The following is a 14,395-nucleotide window of genomic DNA, read 5'->3' as shown; positions in this document are numbered from 1 at the left end:
CTACAAACATAAACCATACAGAAAAAAAGATAAGGCACCCAATGACATTTTCCCATGCCACACAAGTAGGTTATCTTCTTCTCTCAATAGGAATTATGCACACAGAAGCCTGAGAGAAAAAGCTCTTATCAGAAAAAGTTGGTAAACCCACAATAATTAAGGTGCTCTACTGACCTTGACAGAGTTGAGGTAAATCAGGACATCATCAAACTGTCTGAGCAGAAAAAAGCAGGAGGCCATGCACTGTCTCCCTGGGATCGTATCTGAGGCATAAGAGGAAAAGGCAGATATTTAAAGTTGGGGTGTGGTGGAAAATTAACTCAGACATCTGCCTTTCCAACTGCAAAAAAAAAAAAAAAAAAAAAAAAAAAAGCCCTAGAAAATAATATAATCTGCCCCTTTCAGACAGGGGACTACACTATAGATGGAGAAAAGCTAGCTACTAGTTCATCTTGTAATCCTTCCCTATCTTACTCAACCGATAATGCAAGATTTTTTTCCTAAAATAACTTTTCTAACCCTAAAATATTCACATATTTTGAAGTCCATTATATTAGTCTCTACATGAGGCCATACTATGTCCCACTGGAAAAACTCTTAATTTCTCTGTAAATGGCACACTGATAACACAGTACTCTTATATAGCACTTTTCATTAGTAGATCTCAAAGCAATTTACAAAGGAAGGCATTATTATTCTCATTTTACAGATGGGGAAATAGAAGCCACATCTTTTGAGTCCTCTGTATCTCTGTGATCTTCTCTCACTGGTTGGGGTTCCTATGCAATCTGGAATAATTTAGAGGAGAGATGTTTATAATTAATTTAAATTCCCAGTGGTGGTTATGCAAATATTCAGACCGGTGAAGCTGCACCATGTGAAGGAAGCAGCACTGACTTAATTTACCTGATTCAGGAGCTCTGAAAGACAGCCTGATGTGACTCAGGACAGACCCATTCTGCAACAAAAGACTGACAAATTTGTATATTGGCCTATCGGGATTTCATGCGGATGATGGAAATACCTGGTAAATTTAGCACTTATGTAGACTGTTTATTACTTTATGATGAGTTCTCTCTGTAATACTTTTGACAGAAATAAATGCACTATGCTTTGTGAAAGCTGGCTGGTTACTGATTTAATAGTTATTGTCCCTGAGAAACAGCAAAATGGTGCTGGAAATAAAGTTAGGTGCTGTAATAAAGTCAGGCTGGCTGGGATAACAATGAATTGTAAGCTCACTGTAGCTCTAAGGTTTGGATCTGGAAGGAGAGGAGCACTGGTTCCTGCCCAGAAAAAGAGTACCACTAGAGGATTGAGACCTAGCTGTGTGACCTTGAGGCAGTCATGAAGGTGGGAAGTATATAGTTCACATCAATATCATGACAATTTTCAAACACAGAAAACCTATCCCAAGCTGAACACTATAATCTGACCGCTGGGCAGGAGATCTGGAATAGAAAATTCACTATTTGAGGGGAAAAGTTTTGGTTTTGCTTTTTAAATGAAGCAGCAGTTTGAAGTTGTTCAGAAGACTTGGAAAATAAGAATAAATTCTACAGGGATATGGATTAGTGGACAGAGGATTAGGAGGAAATCAAGTGTTATCACAGGGCTCTGCAATTTAACACATTAATATCACCTCTAGGGGTGTGTCTAAATTGCAGGGTTTTTTCGAAAAAAGTGGCCTTTTTCCAAAAAAACTTCCCCTGCATCTAGACAGCTGCCATGTTCTTTCGAAAGTAAATTGAAAGAATGCAGCAGTTTTTTTGACTGCGGAAAACCTCATTTTACGAGGAAGAATGTCTTTTTTCAAAAGTGCTCTTTCGAAAAAAGGCGCTATGTAATGCAAACTGTGCTTTTTCGAAAGACAGCATACAGACTGCCTGCTTGCTTTTTTGGAAGTACTGGTTATAGTCTAGATGCTCTTTTTTGAAAGAGGCTTTTTTGAAAGTATCTTTCGAAAAAGCCTCTTTCAAAAGAGGCTTGCAGTCTAGACACAGCCTAACTGTGATGTGTTTATATGAAACACACATGTACTTTGGTTAAATGTTAAAACAGAACAACTTGAGTGTTTAAATAGTTTCTTATATTACCCATGAATGGAGTCTATCTGAAAACGGTAAGTTTTTGTTCCCCTTCTCTATCTACAGCCAGACTCAAATCTTAATGTCTTTTCTTCTAGAATTGTTAGAATACTGTTTGTCTACATCAATGGTCCCCAAACTTTTCTTTTCACACATTCCCTGTAATGGAGTCTGTCTGCACCATTCCCCTCCATTACTGCACAGCCAAGACTTCCTCAGGAGAGGTACCTAAGATGAAGGCAGAGCTGTGGGCAGAACTGGGGATGCAGGAGGAGCTGAGAATAAAGGCAGAGCTGGCATGAAGGAAGAGAGGGAAAGATGGCAGAGCTGAGCAAGAAGTGGAACGGAGCTACAGCTGGGACCAGAACTGGGCTGGGGCAGAAAAGGGTTCAAAGCTGGGCTGGCAAGTGGAGTGAAAATGTGGCTGGGGCATGAATGGAGCTTTCACTGTAGGCATAGGTGGTCTGGGGGTCAGAGTGGAGCTTAGGCTAAGATCAGGGCTGGTTTGGGGACAGAATGGAGTGGGTGATGTTCTCTCCCCACCCCTCATGTTGGCTGGCCAACCCCCCACCCCAAATGTTGCCCTGGAATACTGCCCCCCAATTTGGGGGCCACTGATCTGTACTCTGGCTTCCAAGGACACTTCACTAATATATCATATTCTCCTACCTAACTTGGGAATAGAAATTAGCTTGTGTGTTTAATTTTCCCTTCACTTAAATGTATGCCCATCACCAGGGCTCGACAAATCAGTGTATGTACTCGCCCGTGGTGAGTAGATTTCAGCTGGTCGCCCCGTTCACTGGCTGCGCGTGCATGTGCAATGTGGGTCTGGTGCATACTCAGTGCGGGTCTGGCGAGTGGATTTTGCCATGGTTTGTCGAGCCCTGCCCATCACTATGTGCATCTTTACATGTCAGGGAAATAAACTATATACACTTCAGTATTCTTCCATCCTTCCTCATGGCAACAGAAGGCACAAAGCAACCACAAAAGAGTCCCTTCCCGACCTAACAAGATATTTGAGTTCATAAATTCATAGTAATTTATAAACTACAAGATGTAAAGAAAATATAAAGAAATATTTAAAGAGAACAGTCGTTGAGAATATATTTTCTTTATGAATTAATCAATATAATGGAACATTAATTTATAAAAAACAGAATGTTCAAAGGTCAATAAATTCTCTCAAGATTTATTCTTTTCTACCACATCCCTACTCATCTTCCACTTTTTAGTAGATCATCTTATTCCAGCACACTCCCCTCTGCATGTATTTCTTTAAATTGCATTTTATTAAAGTAATATTCATACATTTCATACAACTCAGATTAATGCTATACATTTCAAAGACAGTCAACTAGTACATTGATCTTAGCATTCTAATTTTTCCTCACTGTCACATTCATATAGTTCACAGAATGTTTTGGGATGATGACTATATAAAATATGGCATTAAAAAGATAATAAAAGAACACAAGAAAGTCATGAATTGGTACCACTATTGCCAACCCTGGTTTACCATACATACTACTCCTTTTATGGCAGGAGATGAATGGGAGACTTTGCCTTAGCTCTGTTCCATTTTGATGGACGTAAAATAGTAAAGTTGGGAATTTCTAGACCTGATCCATCCCATGTGATTTCCACAGAAAAGAGGAAAAAACATCACATTGAGAAACTCCATTCTTTGTGCAACTTAAAGCGACTCAAGTGCAAAGTAACAAAAACCAGAAAAGAGATTTCCCCCTTTCGGTGATTTGATGTTTTTTCCTTTACCACATGCCAGATTTGGTCTTAAAACTACTGAAGATGATTACATTCCATTATTTTGGCAAGCCTTATGTTCCAGCAGGCAGAGCTACCACCAATCCACTGGATCCGTATCCCAGAGGGAGTTTAGGGCAGGCTCTCTGTTTACCCCACCCCCACAAACCGCTAAGAGAAGGGGGCAAAAGGGATCATGTGCTTCTTTGAGTGCTGCTGCAAGCCAGGAGAGAGGAGAGGCTTTGCATGCTGCTCCCACTCCCAGCACAATCTCACAGCTCCCATCACCGGAAACTGGCCAATGAAAGTGCCTGGGCCATGTTTGTGGGGCAGGCAACATACAAAGTACTCCCTCCCACCTGGGACTTGCGGTACTCAGTGAAGCACATAGCCCCCCACAACTAGCCATTCTGAGCAGTGTATGGGGTGTGTGGAAGGCAGGAAGTTTGCCGCTGGGAGCCACCAACATAAGCGCCTCCTGATCAGAGCCTGTACCTGGCACCCCAGCCTCTCTCTTCCTTTCCCCAATATTCTCCTCTGCCTCCTGCATCCCTGCCCCAGGTCACAACCCCCATCCAGACCCTGCAACCTCTCTCCTTCACCTCTCCAGGTCAGAATCCTCTCCTGCACCAATACCCATACCCCCTTATAACCCTGCATCCCCTCCTGTACTCCAATCTCCTGCCCCAGGTCATAACCCCCTCCTTCACACAAACTCTCTCCTAGACCCCATACCACCTTCTGTGCCCCAATCCCCTACTCATGCTCCCTTCTGAACCCAAACTCCATCCCAGATCCTGCACTTCCTCCATTAATATCACGGAAGAATACGGCCCTTGACCACTTACCAAATTCTTGGAGTGGCCCCTCATCAAAAATTATTGCCCACCCCTGAGCTACCAGCTATAGATGTGGCAGCAGCAGCCATCTGAGTGGGCTACGGGTCCACTCACATTGCGAATTAAGTTTGTCTAGTGGTAATTGGATATTTGAGAGTTATGCTCAGCCACATAAATCATAAACCATTTATTAAGTGAATGTGGCAAATCACTGCCTCTCCCCATACTTCAGTTCTTCTTTTACTGTATCCAATAAATCTAACTCTCATTTAATTCTCCACCAATAGGCTAAAAAAGGTGAGCTATTGGGAAAGATCACTCAGAGCACCGGCATTAACTGCTGAGAGAACAGGCAACAGTAAAACAAACAAACAAATAAATCATGCAACCTCTAGTGCCCTAATCTGCAATGTGAATTCCAGTTTATGAGCCATTGGTGACCAATAGTTTAAGCCATCTTTTTTTTTTCCCTGAAATGAAATGTACAGCTCTTGACTTTGGTCAGGTTTTATTCTGGAGGAAAAGTAAATATTGGTTGCTACATAATGGATACTTCTTGGCATAGGTGACTCATGGTAGCACTCAGTGGTCCACCACCACTCTGTGCCCCCCTCAAAATTGCAATTGCCAAATGGGGTACCCCCTCATACCTCCTCCCTGTTCCTCCAGGTGACCATCCCTGCACCCTCTCTCTCTACAGGTGCCAATTGCCTATGCTTCTGAGGTTTTTCTCAAACTACACAATAATTAAAAGTCTAGACTAATATAGCTCCTGTATGGAAGGACTCATATCCTAACTTTGCTCATTGTGTGTTTCTTAATTTTCTGAGTCATTAACCTAACTGGAAACAACAGATTCTGGAAGACTTTGCTGAAAGTGTGACATAGTTCTCATAAACTACACTGTTCCTGACAGTTTTTTAACATTTTCCATTTCCCCATTTTCTGGTCCTAGGATCTCTACAGAGAGTGAGGGTACATCTACATTGCATTCCTCCTTCGAGAGAGGAATGCAAACGCAGACAAACGAAATTGCAAATGAAGAGCAGATTTCCCACGCTTCATTTGCATAATCACAGACCGCTGCTATTTTCGAAATACCCTATTTAGAGATAAAAAACGCCGTGTAGACGCGGTTATTTTGAAAGAAACCCCTTCCTTCAAAATAACCCTAACGGGGTTACTTTCAAAATAACCGAGTCTACACGGCGTTTTTTTATCTTGATATAGGGTATTTTGAAATAGCGGCAGTCCGCGATTAGCAAATGAATCGCGGGAAATTCAAATCCGTGCTTCATTTGCAATTTTGCTTATCTGCGTTTGCATTGCAAGGAGCAATGCAATGTAGACATACCCTGAGAGATGCAGCAAGACTGGGCTCAGTGAAGAGAGTGCTCTGCTTTTTCTGTTTGATCATTTATCTTTGAAAATTCCCAGTAAGTTAACGGGCTTGTGAAGGTGCTATCAATCACTTCTCTAGCTCACCTTTCAGAGACAAAACAAACTCATAACCCCCAAAATCCTAAAGCAGGGTTTTTTTCCCACAAAACATTATTCCTTTCCAGTTTTGTGAAACAGTTAGGTATCCTGATGTAGAGCACTGTCTAAGACTTAAATAGACAATCTAATTGTACTGGCTCTTTACACTCCTGGGGACCACCAAGAACTAGCAATAGAAAGACGTACTAGAAATAGACTTCTAAGCCAGCAATGTTTGCAAGAGCCCTCATACAAAGGCAGCAAAACTATAATCCCCATCCTAATTCTAGGGAAGCAAATGCAAACACCAAGATCAGCTGGATGACTGTAAGTAGCCAACAGAATGGTGTGTTATACCTCCAGTACACTGGATTTTGGAATATTGCACTGAGAATTCTTATTGCTCCTGTTTATTAAATGCCAACATAATTTGACTGGAGTGTGGGCTCTAGGGTGGGCTGAGGATGAGAGCTTTGGAGTGTAGGAGGAAGCTCTGGCTTTGGGGGGAGCGGGGAGTCAGGGCTGTGGCATGAGGAGCTTACCTTGAGCAGCTCCCAGTCAGTGATACAGCAGGGGTACTAAGGCAGACTTCCTGCCTCTCCTGGCACCGCAGACAATGCTGCGTCCCAGAAGCAGCCAGCAGCAGGTTCCCAGCCAATGGGAGTGCAAAGTTAGTGTTTGGGACGGAGCACTGTACAGAGCCCTGTGCACTACCTTCTCTGCCCCTCTCCCATCTAGGAGCTGGGCCTGCTGCCGGTTGCTTCTGGGGCATAGGCAGAAGACGGGTAGCCTGTCTGAGCACCCCAACTGGTCACCTGATCACCCCCAGCAATGAGACACAGTACTTCACAACCCCAGTAGTGGTCGTGACCCATAGTTTGAAAACCACTGGCTTACAGTCTAATTTAGACAAAAATACGTTCTATGACAATAATACTGGTAGATCACCAGGCCCATCTCTAGCCCAAATTATGTTGTTAATGTGATTGTTTACAAACCATTTCACATGGGTAAAGATGCTGTTTTATTACAAACCAATTTCTTTAACTGGAACAATGTAGGTGTCTACAACATGCACAAAACTGCATGTACATGTATGTGAGAGCACAGCCTCAATTTCGTATGACAGCAGATGTACCATGTGGAAACACCGTGTTACCAGCATAACTACAGCAACACAATACCTGGCACTACACATGCTGAGAGTCAGCAACTTCACAGACACTATTATAGGACAGTATATACTAAAGTATCAGTAGACGAGTGTTTACATAATGGAGAAAGAAAACTTCAAACGTACCACATTCACTAGCTGATCCACCCACCAGCTGGAAGAACTGCTGAGCAATTTTCAGATGATCCCTCTTGGAGAGAAACAAATGATATGAGATTCAAAGTATGGAGTGGTCTCATGGAACAGAATGAACACATGCTCTACCGTGGGTGGGTAGGGTGAACTGGAGCAAAGTGAATACATACATTGGAGAGCAAGGGGGAAGATAGGGACAGAGATACAGTAAACAAGGAAGAAATCTTATTGGGTGAACCCATAAACAAGGAATCATTGGAAAAGGAAGCGAGACTTTTGTAAGCAGGGATAGAGAGACTCCATTCAGTTTGGATGAGTCTCAGGGCTAGTAACCAAAAACTCATAATTCACTCACTCTGGACTGCAAATTATGGAGAGAGGAAATGAAGGGACTCAGAAAGCATGGGATCTGAGTGTGAAACTACCACCTCTTTCCCATTAGCTCTATTTTAAAATACATTTATTCCTCCCCTAATACTCATGTAAATGCTGGAGAACAAGAAGGGTTTTACTTACTGAGCCCATTTCCTGTCCAAGGGCTGCATTCACCACTCCCTTGAGTATGTACTCCTACAACAAATAAGAGAATCAGAGAAGACAAGTTAAAGAAATCAGAAGTCATACAACAGCAGCAAGCAACTCAGAAATTATTTTGTTCCTGGCCATATCAACTCTATTCAAACTTTATTTTATTAGTAGTCAGATATGATTGCACATCAGCAGTGTGTAATAAATAATAATTTAAAAAATCAATCCTGCACATGAGCCAGTGGTTTATCTGAAATGAGCTAGGGTTCTGAATCAAGATCCTAGTGTAGACATAGCAACATTATAAAAGCACTATCCAAATTGCCAGGAATTGTCCTGTGGTTATCAGTTGCAGCAGAGGGATCCAAGCAGATTGAACTCCCTTTCCATGCATATAAGTGGTCCCTCCAGGGAGGAGGAGATGTGTCTCTGACTCAGGACATGTAAGTTTGCATTGCCTCTGCTATTTTATATCTACCCTGCGAATAAAGAGGACTTAAATCTCTTTCTGAGGGTATGTCTACACTACAGCACTAATTTGAACTAACAATTCGAATTAGTTAATTCGAACTAAGCTAATTCGAACTAGTGCATCTAGACCTAAAAACTAGTTTGAATTAGCATTTTGCTAATTCGAACTAGCATGTCCACATTGGAGAGGACTCTGAACCGAGGTTAAGGCTGGCTGGAAGCAGTGCCGGCAGGGCATCAGATTAGGACTTAGAGCATGGAGCTGCTGTCTCAGGCTAGCCGAGGGCTGTGGTTAAAGGGACCCAATCCCCACCCCGGACAGACAGTTCTCAGGGGTTCCCTGTTTGCAAAGCAGTCCTGGCTTGAAGTGCCCTGAGTGCCTACACTCAGCACATCACAGCACTCGGCCATCAGCCCGGCTGCACTTGCCGCAGGCTGCCATCCCGGCGGGGAGGGCTGTCAATCGAGGGGCTGCAGGAGAGCTTCCACCCCGAGAAGCCCGCAGAGCCACCCCAGTCCTCCCCATCGGGGGATCATACCCCATTCCTCCCTCACCTCCTTCCACTTACCCCTCCCTAACTCCCCCTTCCTGATGTACAAAATAAAGGACACACGTATTCAAAAATAGAAACTCTCTTTATTGAACTAAACTCGAGGAGACTGGGAAAAGGAGGTGGGAGAGGGGAAAAGAGAGGGTGGGAGAGGGAAGGGCAACTAAAATGATCAGGGGTTTGGAACAGATCCCATATGAAGAGAGGCTAAACAGACTGGGACTTCTCAGCTTAGAAAAGAGGAGACTGAGGGGGGATAGGATAGAGGTCTATAAAAGCACGAGTGGTGTGGAGAGGGTGCATAAAGAAAAGTTCTTCATTAGCTCCCATAATAGAAGGACTAGAGGACACCAAATGAAATGAATGGGTAGCAGGCTTCAAACTAATAACAGAAAGTTCTTCTCCACAGAGCAAATAGTCAACCTGTGGAACTCCTTGCTGCAGGAGGCTGTGAAGGCTACAACTAGAACAGAGTTTAAAGAGAAGTTAGATACATTCATGGAGGTTGGGTCCATGGAGTGCTATTAGCCAGGGGGTAGAAATGGTGTCCCTGGCCTCTGTTTGTGGGAGGCTGGAGATGGATGGCACGAGACAAATGGCTTAGTCATTGTCTTCGGTCCATCTCCTCCAGGGTACCTAGTGTTGGCCGCTGTCGGCAGACAGGCTACTGGGCTAGATGGACCTGTGGTCTGACCCAGTATGGCCGTTCTTATGTTCTAAGCTCCGGGTCGGGGGTCTCACTGGACCACCCTGATTTTCATGCAAACCTGCTCCTGGGTGGCCAAGCTGGCAGCTATCCTGCCTTAGACGGCCGCTTTCCTGTGCCTAGTGCGGAGGTCGTGGATGAGGTCCACGATCTCCGCACTAGACCAGATGGGCACCCGTCTCTTGCGGACCTGGGCAGGCTCCCGGGAGCCGTCAGCCTGGTCCCGGGAAAAGACGGAGGGTTAGGTGGCAGCGGGTGGCTGGCTCGTGCCGTGCCAGGTGCAGGGTCTGCTGGCTGGGTGCTGGCAGGCTTGCACTTGGCATGGGCACCGTAGCCAGACCGTGCCCCTTTAAGGGCTCCGGGACCGGGAGGGGGGCAGACGAGTTTCCCTGGTGGTGCCCAGAGTGGCCACCAGGGAAAGCTGAGGAGGGCTAGTCTCCCACTAGTTCGAATTAAGTGGCTACACAGCCCTTAATTTGAACTACTTAATTCAAACTAGGCGTTAGTCCTCGTAAAATGAGGTTTACCTAATTCGAATTAAGTGCTCCGCTAGTTCGAATTTAATTCAAACTAGCGGTTTGCCTGTGTAGTGCCTATCGATGTTAATTCGAACTAACGTCTGTTAGTTCGAATTAACTCTGTAGTGTAGACATACCTTGATTTATTTTGATACAATCTGAAACCTGCTAGTGGCTTTTAGGGATGCAAAGGACTAGTCGATTAGTCAACTATTTGATAAGCAAATGCTTATCGGATAGTTGACAGGATAGTCGACTAGTCATTTCCCCACACCTTGATGCCTCTATCAAACAGAGGGGATAATTCAAAGCGGCAGCGCCACTTGGAGCCTGAGGCCAGACCCTGGGCTGACCCTGGGCTCCACGCCGAGCTTTCACCTTTGAAGTGTAGCAACAGCTGTAGGGCTGTAGCTACACTTCAAAGGCAGAGGTGCCCTATCAACTAATAGAACGGTGGATGCAAAATGCATCCTTAGTGGCCGCCCAGGAGGCCCCCAACCTGAGGTTGAGAACCAGGATGGTTAAGGACACAACCCCATACTCTGAGGCTACGTCTACACTGGCGTGATCTTGCACAAAAACTTTTTAGCGCAAGACTTCTTGCGTTAAAGTAGTTGTGCAAGAGAGCGTCTACACTGGCATGTGCTTTTGTGCAAGATCATCCTTGCCAGTGTAGACACTCTCTTGCGCAAGAAAGCTCTGATGGCCATTTTAACCATAGACCTTTCTTGCGCAAGAAATTCATGTTGCCTGTCTACACTGGCCTCTTGCACAAGAACAGTTGCGCAAGAGGGCTTATTCCTGAGTGGGAGCATCATAGTTCTTGTGCAAGAAGCCCTGATTTTATACAGTAGAATGTCAGTTTACTTGCGCAAGAACACATGGCCAGTGTAGACAGGCAGCAAGTTTTTGCGTAAGAGCGGCCGCTTTGGCACAAGATCGCGCCAGTGTAGACACTGCCTGAGTGTTTTAAGCCTCTTACTACAAGAAGCTGGGACTGGACAACATGGGATAGATCACTCAATCGCCCTGTTTTGTTCATTCCCTCTGAAGCATCTGGCACTGTCCACTCATGGAAGACAGGATACTTAGCTAGATGAATCATTGATACAACCCAATCTGACCCTTCTTGTATATATTACATATTGTATATTATCAGCTTTGTGGCCAACACTAGCATATACACGAGGAATGTATTTATAAATCAAGCACATGCATAGAAATCCTTCATGTGGAGATGGATCTATCATTCTTAATCTGAGGAGCTCCAGTCACCTTTTCAAAAAAGCCTCCTAGAGAAAAGTTTCCTCTTTTCCTTCAAATCTGAATTTCCTGCCAAATACTGATAAGCAGGACTTAATAACATCCAACCTAGAATCAGTGACAGATTTACAATTGTAGAAGGTCTCTGCAGGGCTAAATAAAGGAGTATATATCATTGCTATAGAAAGATGTCCATTTTGCTAGTGGGAACAAGCATTTGACGTTAGCCATTGAAGGTTCTAAAATGTCAGATCTGAAAAATTATATGATTTTTGAAAATACTGTTTTAGGCAATATTTACATCTCCCTAACATTTATTCATTGTAATTTCTCTCTCTCAAAAACCCTACACAGTGGGACTAATGATGACTAAGAAGCCTGGCTTTACAGGCAGACAAAGATAATAAAATAGTACCAATGAATATTTTAAAATTTTATAAAATATTTTTCTGTAAAATATGTGGCATATGCACAATTGAGGTGATAGGAAAGATTTACTTGTACTCATCTAGAATGATATGCATAATTTGCCTATAGTATTGCCATTCTCAACTCATGTTCACATAAGATTTATAATATATCTCCACTACCAGTTAGCAGATAAAGAATACATGAACACAAATAGATAACACATGATGAAGTGGTATGGACAAAAGGCATTATCAGCATGAATTTGGGATGACTTGCACAAAGTCATCAATAGCTGCCCCAATGCAGTCAAAAATAGGTAAATTATTGATGGTGCTACTCCACCATCAACAATGATGGAAGCTGGAGGGTAGGTACACAGGTTTCAGGCATTCTGGTCACTGTATCTAATCTTCTAGAACACCCATTCCGCCATGTCTGTTTTAGACATTCTCTCTTGTTCGTAAAACTAGGAATGTAAAATCCTGTCTAATTAGTTAACTAGTTAAACATTATGTTTAACCAGTTAACTGATTAAATAGGAGTGGGCAGTGGAGGGGGAGAGAGCCGGGCTGCAGTACCATCCCCCACTGCAGATGGGGGGGTGGATAGGAGCACGCTCCACCTGCATCGGGCCCCAGAGGGCTGCTCCAGCCTCCACCAGTTAATCTTAACCATTTATTCAGGTCCCTAGTTCAGACCCACTGTATTTATACAATGTATGCGTGTGTATGCGCGCTCTTTCAGAAAGAAAACACAGGAAGGAGCAAGAGACCGAAGCTGGCTCAGCAGTTGTAGTAAGCAGTTTGAATTGGGGTGAGAGGTTAAAATAGGGCCCAGCTGGGACCACCTCTCCCACCTAGAATGATCCAGACCTATGCAGAGGACACCCTGTCCTCTCACAAGAACCTATGAAATCTTCCCTCTCCTCCTCAGTCATGTAACCTATGAGGGGAAAAAAGCTAAAGGGAAGAGTCAGTAAGAGACAGAAGCAAGCCCAGCAGCTGCACAAAGCAGTTCAAGCAGCAGCCAAGGACAGGGCAATTTTCACCCTGAGCAGTCCTTCCCCTGTGCAGATTGGCTGTTGCTCCTAACACCTCCCTCCATCACTCTTCCTATATAGCTAACATGCTTAACATAACCCAACTGAAAGGATTTAAATAATAAAATTGCAAAGTTAACATTATTTTTACTGCCATTGGATTGTTCTCTCTGTTTGTACATTCTATTCCTTTCTACTACCCTATTTCTGTCTGGTCTATTTAGACTGTAAGATAAATAATACCTGTATGTCTATATTTCACATATATACAAAGCTTTAGCATGGGTGAAAACTAGTGAAAGGATGAAAGCAGGATATTAAAGGGAATGAATCCTCAGGGATCTGGCTTGGATGTGACAAAGTCTATCCCAAATTGTAAACTCTCTAAGTAACCATGCCATAAACCTTAAATTACCTGTGGAGTTGTAGGTTCCAGGTCCTTAATCAGATTATAAGCCTCCTGCACGTCATCTGAAATACCAAAAGTTATATACATGACAAACCACAGTGAATTGTATTCAGAGAGACCACTCACTTCCACAACATTCCTTTACCCAGTCACAGAGGGCATGTCTACACTGGAAACTATTTTGAAATAACAAGGGGAGTGTGCACACTACCAAGCCTGTTATTTCAAAATAATGGGCTTATTATTTTGAAATAACTCTTGCTTGTGAAGAAGAAGAAGCTTATTTTGAAATAATTATTTCCAGAGTTATTATTTAGAAATACTTATTTCAAAATAACCTGGTAGTGAAGACATAGCCAGAGAAACAAAGCATTTGATGGGGAGGAGTCAGGGGACTATAAATCTGTATAAATGTATACTTGGCTGGTGGTGGCTTTCTTGAGCCTGTATAACAAACATAGTTTGAGTAATAGCTTCTTTTTAAATACATTTCCCCTAGAATAGAGATCACTTATGCCTCTTGTTCATAGTCCAGTGAATGACTTCTCAACTGTATTAGGTTAAGATAATAAATTCCTCATGCTCCTGTCTCATCCAACATGTTTATTCCTCCCCCAGGGCAAAACAAGATTAGATGCTTCTGAATACAGACTTTATAGTTTCCTTATTAATACTTCAACATTTGGCAAATTAGGGTATCTGATTCTAATTCTCCCATACAGAAAACACTGTTAGTGCAAAAGTTAAAGAATGTAACTCACACACAAAAATTATATATAAAAAAGTACTTTAAAAAAAAAAAAAAAAAGGATCCAGTCTTAGATCATCTTAACTCCATCCCCGCCTCACTTTCATATATTTTCATAGGGTTTTTTTGGTCACACAATTATCCAACAAGTTAATTCTCACTAATAGCCAGGAAATCCACTGCAAATTAGCAATTGCTGATAATAAAGCAAATGAATTTGATTTTTTTTTAAAACAGAAGTACTATATAAACAGCATATTTTGTTAATGT

The 14,395-nt window shown here is 42.9% G+C and overlaps 1 protein-coding gene across 5 annotated transcripts in view; it reads right to left on the bottom strand.

Annotated features, from left to right (window-relative positions):
• The window catches only part of IFT56 (intraflagellar transport 56), an 87,130-nt gene that overhangs the window by 26,818 nt on the left and 45,917 nt on the right, over positions 1-14,395 (bottom strand). For all 5 annotated transcript variants that reach the window (XR_003090266.2, XM_006127812.4, XM_025187094.2 and 2 more), the window contains 4 exons: positions 13,384-13,439; positions 7,998-8,051; positions 7,473-7,536; positions 175-263 (listed from right to left, as the gene is read on the bottom strand). Coding sequence is in view for 4 of the 5 variants with exons in the window: in XM_006127812.4 (XP_006127874.2) it covers positions 175-263; positions 7,473-7,536; positions 7,998-8,051; positions 13,384-13,439 (263 nt within the window). In the remaining variant the exon portion in view is untranslated. The remainder of the gene's footprint in view (positions 1-174; positions 264-7,472; positions 7,537-7,997; positions 8,052-13,383; positions 13,440-14,395) is intronic.

Source organism: Pelodiscus sinensis, chromosome 1 (genome assembly GCF_049634645.1).
Source record: "Pelodiscus sinensis isolate JC-2024 chromosome 1, ASM4963464v1, whole genome shotgun sequence".
NCBI classification, from domain to species: Eukaryota; Metazoa; Chordata; order Testudines; family Trionychidae; genus Pelodiscus; species Pelodiscus sinensis.
The sequence above is the reverse complement of the archived record's forward strand: the minus strand, read 5'-3'. Positions and strand labels throughout refer to the sequence as shown.